This window comes from Heterocephalus glaber, unplaced genomic scaffold, assembly GCF_053883595.1.
Source record: "Heterocephalus glaber isolate CG9 unplaced genomic scaffold, H.glaber_assembly_v1.0 deba00001479, whole genome shotgun sequence".
Classification (NCBI taxonomy): Eukaryota; Metazoa; Chordata; class Mammalia; order Rodentia; family Bathyergidae; genus Heterocephalus; species Heterocephalus glaber.
The window spans coordinates 8,789,368-8,800,118 of record NW_028258316.1 but is presented as its reverse complement, the minus strand read 5'-3'; the positions used below and the strand labels follow the sequence as shown (position 1 = coordinate 8,800,118).

At 62.5% G+C, this 10,751-nt stretch overlaps 1 protein-coding gene across 4 annotated transcripts in view; it reads left to right on the top strand.

Moving 5' to 3' along the window:
* The window catches only part of Mvb12b (multivesicular body subunit 12B), a 169,782-nt gene extending 161,615 nt beyond the window's left edge, over positions 1-8,167 (top strand). For all 4 annotated transcript variants that reach the window (XM_087183186.1, XM_087183187.1, XM_013073796.3 and 1 more), the window contains one exon: positions 4,636-8,167. In XM_087183186.1, the coding sequence (XP_087039312.1) occupies positions 4,636-4,934 (299 nt within the window). In that variant the 3' untranslated portion in view covers positions 4,935-8,167. The remainder of the gene's footprint in view (positions 1-4,635) is intronic.
* Positions 8,168-10,751: the final 2,584 nt, after the last annotated feature.

The following is a 10,751-nucleotide window of genomic DNA, read 5'->3' as shown; positions in this document are numbered from 1 at the left end:
CTGCCGGGGCCCTAGGGGTTGGGGACTAGCAGGTCCCACTCCTGTCACCTTTGCAGAGAATGCAGCAGTCATGAGCACGTGTCATCCACTAGCTCTGGTGGGCCTCACCCCAAATGAGGGTGTTGAATGAGGTATTCTTAGCTCCAGAGCATTCTGGGGAGCCCCCACACCACCAGCCTGGCTTCCCCCGCAAACCCTGGTGGCCCCGGTCTGCATGGAGCAGCGGTCTCCAGGTGAAGCACCCGTGGCTTCCCGCCTTGGATCCCATCTTCGTGTCTCCGGGGAACCCCAGTCCTAGCAGGGAATAGCGACTCCCTCTGTGGGCAAAGCAGAAGACACAGGCCGCACTGTGCACCTTCCCTGCTCTGCCCTCCACCTACCTGGCACTCGCCCAGGGAGTGGACTTGGCCAGGGCTTTCCAGACCTGGCTGTTGGGCAGAATTACCTGGGGGTCTTTCGTAAAGCACAGCTCTGCACACCTGCTGAGTACTAGTGCCCAAGGAGGCTGGAAACCACCCTGAAAACCAGCTTGGCCAGCTGGGTGTGGTCACCCCTGTGGTCCCAGATACTAGGGAGGCCGAGACAGGAGGGTCAGAAGTTCAGGGCCAGCCTAGGAAACAAACAAAAACCCAGCCTGGCCCATTTCTAGGAAAGCAGGGCTCAGGCCCCTCCTCCACCCAGCACAGCCTGGGCTGGCCCTGCCCTCTCCTCCTAGAGGCCTGAGCCCCAGAAGCCAGCTGGGAGGATCCAGGCTCCTCGAGGGAGAGGACGTTTCCAGAGGCTGAGCCCTGGGCAAGAGGCCGAGGTGCTTGAGAATTTAGAAGCAGGAGCCAGAGGGGTTGGGGCCCAGGCCCAGGCAGGCCTGGGAGTGGGGGGCAGCGTATTCTGGGAGCCCTGGGGAGGGGGCGTGGGACAGCAGACACCCGCCTGCCTCAGCCTGCCCCAGGCCACCCCATCTTTCTTCCTTAGCCCCCCACCTGTCCTCGCCTGTCCAGGCCTCTGCGGCCGGTTGGGCCCCGGGCTGCCCCCTGCACCTCGCCCTTCCGAGCCCCGAGATCACCGCCTCGCCCTCCTGCCTGCGCTCCCCTGTCCGCCTGCAGCCCCGTGAGCCCCCAGCTCGGCCCCCGCTCCCACCCGCGTTCTGGACACCACCCCAGTTCGCTCTGCGGGCTCCAGAAGTCAGACCCTTGCCTGGCCTCCGCTTCCTCATGTGCAAAGCTCAGGCGCTGGAAGCCTCTCCCTGGAAGCCCTGATGGGTGCGTGACCAGATCCAGCGAGGAGAGGGGAAGGCAGGTGAAGGCCTGTTTGACCTTTCCTTCCCTTCGTTGGATGCTCAGTTAGCGTTTCCAGGCCGCCCGCGCTTCTCCTGGCGCTGGTACCCAGTGCCATTCCACGCCCCCTCCACACCCCGAGCGGCGGCCTGTACCCCGATGGGGCTGCCCGAGTGGCCAGATGGCACAGCCACACGGGAACCACTGGGGGTTCAGAGCCCCCGGCAGCAAGACACAAATTACGACCCGTCATGAACGTGTTAAACTGTGCCTTCTGGGGCCTAGCCAGGACTCATAGCTTCCTGTGGAGGTGCCATCTTGGGTTGCCTTAGTGGGCTCGCGACTCCTTCCTGCAGAGACGGGGCGGGGGGTTCTGAGCACCCCCTTTGCGACGAAGCTGGAGCTTAAGGCGCAGTGGAAAGCCGAAGTGGGCACCTCCTACCGATGGCACGCTGGCCTCTCAGTGAGCGCAGACTCGTGGAAGCTGGGCCTCACGCAGCCTGGCCTGGGGCCGGCAGTTGCAGGGTCCCCTAGGGCGCCAGAAAGGCCCCCACAGTGACGTCTGCTTCCTGGCAGCGGCCAGGTCTGGGCAGCCGTGTGGCTGCAATGGCGGCCTGTAGCCACCAGAGGGCGTCCTGGTCCCCCGCTGCTCAGCTGGACTGGGCTCTGCGAACCAAATGCTTTTTAATTGAAAATTTTTTTAATTCAAAAAGGATTTGCTGTTTGTACTCGAGTGCAGGTTTTCCTTATGCAGGAGACTAATGTCTTGAGTAAACAGATCCAGGCCCAAATCCACCTTCAAAGGTACTCGCTGTTTGCCCGAGGGACTGAAAGAGCTTCCAGAAGCGGCCCTAGTCTCTTGGGCAAACACTTTGGGGACGGGCAATCCTGGGCGGAGAACGGCGTCTGTGGGAAGGTTATCCGCGGCCTAAGGGGGATTATGCTGGGGGACATATGTTGAAATTTCATTTGGAGAGTTAGGGGAAACAAGGCCTCGGGGGGGGGGGGTTCTTTTCTGCAGCCGAGATCACCTGAAAGGGGGGAAATCCCAAGGGAGAAGCGGGCCCGTGGCAATGGAGTGCTCTCCGAGGCCCGGCCCCCTGGGGCTCCGTGCGCGCGGGCTGCGGGTCACGAGGACGCAGGCGCACTTTCGTCTCGTGCCTCCCCAGCCCGGCGCCAGTGCAATAGGAATTTAGCGGTTCCTCTTCAAGGCCCATCTGTGCCTTCCGGGAACCAGCCCAACTCTTGGCTGCAAAGACTGGCGACCTGACTCTCCCAGGCCCTCGGCCTCAGCCAGTGCTCCCCTACCCTGCCGCCCAGAAAGCCATAGCGCCTGCCCTGGACCCTCGGACCCGGGACATTTGGGGGCTGGCCAGTCCTCAGCAAATCCAGGAGGCCTGGCTGCCCTGTGGCTCCCTCACCACCCCTGACCTGGGCCAGCAGGCAGAAGGGACGGCCAGCCTGGCCCTGCCCTTGACGCTGTCCCTGCTTCGGCCGCTCCGTTGAGAGCCACTGCCCCTGGCCTGGCCTCCGGTCACCAGTCCGCATCTCCCTCCAGCCCTGACATCACGAGGTCTTGCTCTCAACCCACCGTATCCTTGTCACTACCGCGTCCAGTGGTGGCCCCAGCATCTGCTTACCTGGGAGGGAGTTGAAAACGCAGACTCCCAGGCCTACCCAGGCCCCCCACCCCAGCGAGAATCTGCATCTCCAGAGGCCTGGGGGCTGCCATCCCTCACCTGGGTGCCCTCCCGCTGCCCCCACTCTGCCCCCACTTCCCCAACCCCCTCCCGCGGGGTGCAGCCTTGTCCTCTCATTCCCTGGCCCTGTGCGCTCTTCCTGAAGCACCCCACACTGTAGCCCCAGACACCTGATCCAGCCCGCATCCCTGCTTCCACGCCTGTCGCTGGATGCTCCTGGGTAAAGCTGCTTCTATGCCCTCCCCAGCCTGCATGACCTCCTGGGTCTGGGCTGGTGTCTGACTGCCCACACTGCTGTCCCGTCAGGCACAGGTGCTGTCATGCAGGCCCTGTACACCTGGTCCACCGTGGTCCCCTTCTCTGCTCTAGAGACAAGAATGCCCCTGGTTCCCGAGCCTTGCTTCCTCCTGGGGCCCCATGCCCTTGAGCCACCCTGGGAAGCGGCAATCCCGCTGGGCTGTGTTGATAGGACCTGGCCCATGCCCCATTGCCCTGCGAGGCCTGGGCACAAGACATGGGCCTCACGCCTGGCCCGGTACCCAGCACGGGCAGAGAGGTGTGTGGATGCCGAGTTTTGAGTATTGGCAGCCTGCATGTACCCAAGTAGCCACCAGGTGTCAGCATAATCCCAGCCTTTGCTGGTGTCTCGGTCCGGCTGGCAGCCTACAGCCAGGTGCCCAGGAAGTGGCGTGGGCCTGGGCCACGAGGCAGCAGGAAAACAGGCGGCCTGGGGTTGCTCTGGTGGCTCCATCCTGTCACCCACAGATGTTCAGTGAGTGTCTGCTCGGCCCCCATCCACACACAGGCCCTGGGAGTGAAGGGCCGTACCCACCTTAGAGACGAGCCCACCCAGGGTCGGAGAGGAGACCGCCGGCAGCCACCTCAGTGCCCTCTTCCCTCCGCACTCCTGGACACAGGTGCTGTCGGGCGAGGCCACATCCTGTCCTCTGCTGGCCGCATTCCCCACAGTGACCAGGTCCACCCCCTTTGTTCCCCAGGGGCTTTCTGGTCACATGCCTGCTCCACATTTATTTGGGGCTCAAGACTCCAGGGCCTTCAAATGACCCGCAGCCCCCTCCCTCACCCCATCAGGGTGTGGCCCTCTGTGGAGTTCCGTGGACTCGGAACCACCCCCACTGTGCTCGGGTCTGCAGCAAGGGCAGGGAGCAGCCTCTGGGATTGTCAACACAGACGGTCCTGAGGGGGACTCGGGAGACCCCTGGCCCTGGGCCCTCGGGTCACCTGTCACCTGAAGGGTCCCCAGAGCCTGGTGGCTGACACCAGCCTCACATCGGGCTCAGGGTCACATCATAGGTCTGTCCCTGACTGGGCGACTTCGGTCTCCTCTGGGAGCGGGAATCGGAGGACATGCTGTGGACTGGTGGGCAGGAGCTGGCAGAACAAGCTGGCGCATGTCTGCATTGCCATCGGGGCTCTGGGCACTGCTGGTGCCGAGATCTCACCTTGTAAAAGCGACCTTAGCCTGTCAGCTCAAGGTGTGTTCACACACGCACAAGTCCCCAGTTCCGGTTCATCCCCCTAACAGGCAGCCCCCAGTAGTTCCGGGGGGCCCTCGGGGGCCATCAGCACCTCAGCACAGCCTCGGTCTCCCCTGTGTCCCCCGGGGCTGACCACCTCTCTGTCTGCACCCTCTCCCCCTGCAGTACGAGTACAGCTTCCGCACGGAGCAGAGTGCTGCTGCCAGGCTCCCGCCCAGCCCCACCCGGTGCCAGCAGATCCCTCAGTCCTGAGGTGCCAGCGGCCTCCTTGGGGAGAAGACGCCTCCATCCGGTGCCCACACTACTGCCGGGGCGGCTGGGGCCGGGCCGCTCCCCTCCCTCGCCCACCTCCTGTTGCCCTTCCCACCAGCCAGCCTCTCCCACGCCACCACACCTGCCCGAGGGATGGACAGCGGTCACGTGTTCCCCGGCCTTCTGGGGACACTGTTCATAATCACGACTAACCTGTGCGTGCCGTAGTGACTGAAGCTCCTAGCGTGTCTGTGTGACGAGTCTACTGCGAGACCCCTTATCTTCCCCGCCGGCCACCCCGAGTCTCCCAGTGACGCCCGTGGGCTCCTCTCCTGACTGCCACCTGCCACAGGAACCCCACCGAGCCATTGTTTCCCCCCCGGAAGACCCTCGGCCTGGCCACCTCCCATGGAACCCCCTTGGACACAGGGTTGCTAGGGAGCAAGTCCCTCACCACCGGGGCCAGGTGACCCGAGCATCTCACTGCAGCCCTGAGGTGAGGGGAGGGAGGAGCTGGCCCTGCCCCACTCTGGACATCTGCGGTTTCTCCACCTGGTCCGCACACTGGATGTCCAGAGGCTGGACAGCTGCAGGGCCCTGCCACCACCACAGAGGGGACCTCGCTGTCCGGGGAGACAGCTGAGCGACCCAGTGCCATCCTGGATGAGTGCGGCTGCTGAGGCACCAGGCTTGTCCACCTACCCCCTCCCCCAAGGGCTCATCTGAGGACCACCGTGTGCCAGCAACAGCTCCATCTGCCTCACCCTGGTGTCCTGTCCAGTGACCCCAGGACACACTCTGAGGGTGCTCAGCCCTGGAGGGTCGCAGCACGAGATAACCCAGCTGCTCCCAGAGCCAGGCTGTCTCCACAGCGTCTGCCAACAGGAACGAGTTGTCCTGAAAAGCCTTGCCCCACGCCTCTGGATTTGGGCCAGCACCGACCTTTCTCTGCAAGGATCCACTGGCAGTGCCCAGTCCAACCCACGCCCGACTGCCAGGAGACCAGTGGCCATGCCTCCCTGGGGCCTCACCTGTGGGCCACTGAGCTGAGGCTGGCTGTCAGGGTTTGCCCAGGCTCCTCAGAATGTGGGCGTCTGGCATCTTGGTGTTCCCGGGGGCGCTCTGTGGTCTTGGGGACTTGCAGAGAGGTCAGAGACTGGGGCTTGGTTCAGACTCCCTGGCTGCGCTTCCATAGTCGGCCCCTGTTTGGCGAGGTGGCCAAGGTACCCAAGAAACAAGAAGACGCAGTAGCCAACAGGGCTGGCCAGGAACTGGGTGGGGCCCAAATACCTCACACCCCAGTGTCAGGCCCCGTCGCCAGGGCCCCTCCGTGGAGCAGCCCATCCTCGGCCGCCAGCCTTCGTCTTCAGTACCTTTTAGTACCTCTTCATTTCTGGGCGTTGGGAGGAGGTCACTTGGTCCCCTTCCACAAGACCTAGGTTACCCCCCGTGGATCGTCCCATGCCACAAGGTACTCAGCTCACCTGCCAGCACTGAGGCTGGGGAGACCCATTGCAGGGCTGGTGCTTAACAGGACAGAGCAGACCTGGCCCCAGCATTGCCACTTGGATGAGTGAACTGTGTTCCCGGGCACTGGCAGCCTGAGAACCTGTGTCTGCTGCTGATGTTGTGGTGGCCAATCCCAAGCCAAGTGGCCTGCACGACTCAAGGCCCAGCAGAAAAGGGTGGCATCCAGCAGGCTCTGGGCAGTGGGAGGGCTGGAGACAGAGCTCTGGGCTCTCCGGCCCACTTCATTTGGTTTGTGCACTTTGTCCTCGACCTGTCTCCATGCCCTCGAGTCCCTGGATGGAAAGCAGGGCCTGACGGCCTGTGAAGGCTCAGAGGGGGCCGCACGGGGTCCCTCGTCAGTGATCAGAAGGCAGAGCCGAGGGTGGCGGCAGGAGAGAGGAAGGGGCTCCGGAGGCCCCACGGACACTGGCACAGGGCCCCCGGAATCCCGCCTGTGCATGCTCCGGCCGCTGGCGTTCTGGACTTAGAGCCACCAACCGTGACTGTGAACCCTGTGATAACGGCAGCCTAAGCTCATCAGCCAGTGGCTGTGTCAGGGACAGCTTGGCGCCTGTGGTAGATCTGAGCTGCTCCTGACCCTGTTACGGCCTTCTGAGAGGCGGGCGAGGATGAGCAAGCCATGGGTGATTGTGTGCCTGCGTGGGGGGGCTCACATCTAGGATCCAGCAGCCTTCCAATCCCAGGGGAGCTCTTTCCCCACCACCCCTCTGGCCACCATGAAAAGAAAGCACATGGGTTCTGCTGGAAATGTGAAGGGCCACAGGCTCTGCCCTGGGTCCCCTCTGGCTCGTCCCCCAGCTGCTGCCGTCCCTGCCCAGCACCCACTCTCCTCCAGAAGACTAACCAGAGCACAGCATCCCCGTCTCCCCCCAAAACTCAGCCTCCTTTGAAAGGCCTCAGAAATGACGTAAGTGGCAGGGATTTTTATCTTAAGGCCTTGCTCCCCACCCCAAGGCCAAGAACTGTGCTAGCCCCGCCCTCTGCCACTTGGGAGGTGAGAACCCCGCCCTGGGTGAAGAAACAGGTCGAGCCACACCTGCCCTGTTGCCCGTGGTCACACTCCTTGTGCCGCGAGGCGCCGTGGCCCCTGTGTACTGAGAAGGGAGCGGGAGGACAAAGGGACTAGTGCTTGCTGCGCACTGCTCCCTGCCAGGCACTAGGCCGGGCAGTCTAAGCACATTTCTCCTGTGGTTCCTGCTAAAAACAGCCAGCAGCAGATGCCCTCCGCCCCTCCTTGCAGACGGGGGACCTGAGATGGATCCCTGCGGGCACAGGCTGGCCAGTGGCAGAGACGGGGTCTGGTCCCCGGGCCCACGGGGCCAGCATCCTCTTGTAAGCACATGCCTCAGGCTGGCCACTGCCCCCAGTCCCAGTCCTATGATGGACCTCCTGGCCGCCACCGGGCCTGCGGTCCCCATCACACTGTGCAGTGGGCACGGAGCGAGGCCGGGAGCCTCGTCCTGCTCCTTCCACACAGCCAAGAGCTCCACAGTCCACAGGCTGCTGGCTGCCCCGTCACTTGCCAAGTCCGGGGACTCCCAGCCCAACTGCTAAGAACCATGTGAAAGCAGAGCTCATTGATCAGTCATGGTCTACCGGGCCTGAGGCTGGGCCCCTGCCCTTGCCCACTGTGTCCAGCCCGCCTCCAGCAGCCTGGCACCTCAGGTCAGCCCGGCTTTCTTCATCTGTTCCAGGTGCAGGCCGGGGGGCGCTGCAGCCACCAGGGCTTTGTTCTCCCAGCAGCAGGGCCGCCCACTCTGCACACTGTGGCAGCTCTGGACCAGGCCCTCAGGAGCAGCCCCTTAACTGCGTATTTATTCAAGGTGTCTCTGTACTTGGCGAAGGGAAGATTCACTGTGTGATTGTCTGTATTCTTAATATAATTTGTTAAATAAATGTTTGTTTTAACCCCTTTCCCCAGTCTGCTGCTGTGTCTCAAGCCACCAGAGGTCAGTGTCCCTCCAGAATGCCTGGTGCTCTGGCTTCCAGCTTTTCCTCTGGCCAGGCCTGGCCTTCTAGCCTTCTAGAAATTGCTGCTCTGTGCCCTTCAGTTCCAGTGACCTGGTTACCAGCCAAGGAATTCAGGATGGCTGCAGGCTGCAGAGAGCCCAGCTGTCCTGTGGCTGCAGAAGGAGGAGTCCCATGGCCCTGAGGCAGCCTGGCCAGGAATGCCAAGCGCGCTTTCATCTCCCATTGCCCCGAGCCCTGTCTGTGGGGTGCAGAGTGTGTCTGGCTATCAGGGTGTCAGGGACACGCTGCAGCTCCCATCCTTCAGGCCTGTCCCAGCCGTTCACCTGCTGGCAGGATGCCACTGCACATGGGTAGAGGCGCTGGTGGGGGCTCCTGGGAGGCCAGTGGCGGCTCCAGTTTCACTAGCAACACTCTCTGCCTCCCTGCCAGTGACCTTTGCATTTCTGGACTCACATCTCAGCCTGGGCTGTCACTGCCTACAGCTCCTTTCACACCAGGCAGGAAGGAACCAGAACGGGGCATCCTTAGCTCAGCATTCAGCTCCTAGGCACAGGGAGGGTCCCCAAAGAACAAGACCCCTCCAGGCCTGCCCCTCCACCCCCTAGCCCCCTCACCTCACCCATCTTGGGTCTTTCCCTGCAGCAGCAGGAGGGGAAAAGCAGCCAAGACTGAGGAGTCACTGCCCTGTGTCCACTGGAAGAGCTGACCCAGTGCTGGCTCTGCCACCTCCTGACCCTGTGGTCCTCAGCTTGTCCCCAACACTGCCGTCAGAATGGGCAGCTGGGCTCCCTCAAGGGCTTCCTGGGAACATGGTGGGAGGACGTGGACAGGACATGGGCATCTAGCAGAGAGAGAGAGCCACACAGCAACTCATTCTTCGGGATCTGGGTTCTGTTGCACCAAGTCCCTCCTGGGCCAGGGTCTGGAGGCCTCAACCCCTGCAGGCAACAGCAGACAGGCAGATGTGCAGGGCTGTGGGTATAGTCTGCACACACAGGCCAGCTCATAGGAGCTGAATGTCAGAATCTCACAAGCCCAAAGCACCATGCTGCCAATACGGCCGAGCCACGGGAGACAGGCCAGGCTGTGGCGGCTCCTCCTGCCTGTCACGTGCTGCCTCGGCCTCCACCCCAACACCAGGAGCCCAACTTTGCACACCAGCATCACAGCATCCATGATCACATGGCTGCAGGTCTACTCATTCTGTCTCATGGTTCCCGTCCAGAGTCCCGAGACACGGGTAGCTGGGCTCAGGATCCTCCTGCCCCTGGCAGGTCCGGCCCAAGGTGGCAGCATGGGGTGTGCATGCAGAGCACCCGGAGCAGGTCCTTTAGTAGGGAGGGGCCAGGTCCTTGCTGGGAGGTGGGAAGGAGCAGGGCTCCTGAGAAGCGAGGCCACTCCAGCAGCTCTGCAATGGCAGAGGCCATAGGGGCGGGTGGGGCGTCATTCATCCACCCACCCTTCCGGGTCATAGTGTGTGGTGCCCTGAGCCAGCACCAGGGTAAAGCAGTGGCCAGCCCTGCTGCCTGCATCCCTGACCTTGGGCAATGGACACTCTACCGCCCCATCCCACCTACCCCATCTCTTCCTCCTCCCCTGCTCCTCTGGCTGCCCACTCCGAGCCAGGCCACAGGCGCCTTCCTCGAGCTCAGGGGCTCCCCCTGAACCCCATGTCTCTGACTGTGCTTTGCTCTTCCACTGGCGTCCCTGAGCTCCAGTCATGTCATTCCAGGGGCCACCTGCAGGTCTCTACCTGGGTACCCCAAAAGTACGGTGACCTCAGCCCACCTAGAGGTGAATGCATCCTCTTATTTGAACCCCAAACTGCTTCTCCTTCTCCTCCTCCTCCTCGTCTTGCCTCTGCACAGCCCCACTGTCAACCCCAATCCCCCATCCTGCGCCTGGAGCCACCTGGGGCCACCCTGCTTCCACCGCTCCTTGAACACAGGGTCCTTGTGTCACTGGACTGCAGCCGCTTGATCCCCTCGTTGGATTCTGTGCTGCTGGAGGAAGGGGCCCATGCCCCATTTATCATCACTCCCCAGCCATGAAGGACTGAGAGCACTCAGCCCAGAGAGTGGCAGGCATCAGCAAAGACTCTGAATGCATCCCTTGGCACAGGTGGGGCAGAAAGATGGAAGCCAGCAGTCCAGAGACCATGACATCCAGCCCTGGACAAGTCCTGATGTGGCCTCAAAGACACCAGAGACTTGGTTTGAGAGCCAGGCCTCAAATGGTTCAGCCCAACAAGGGCTTGGCTCTAAGCTGGTTAGTCCACAGTGGTGCTGGTGGGACAGGAAGTGATCTGCCGTGGGCTGCTCGCTCTCAACCTAGAATCCAGCCCTGGGGAGGCCAGAGAAATGGGAGAGGAGGCCAGTGGCTCACAGGACCCAACACTAAAGCTGCAAGGGGCTTGGGTCTCAGGGACCAGGGACCAGAAGCCGGCTAGGCTGAAAGGCACTGTTGGGTTTGGACCCTTCAGGAAATGGGATCTGGTGGGAGGAAGTGAGGTGACTGGGGGTTCTCCC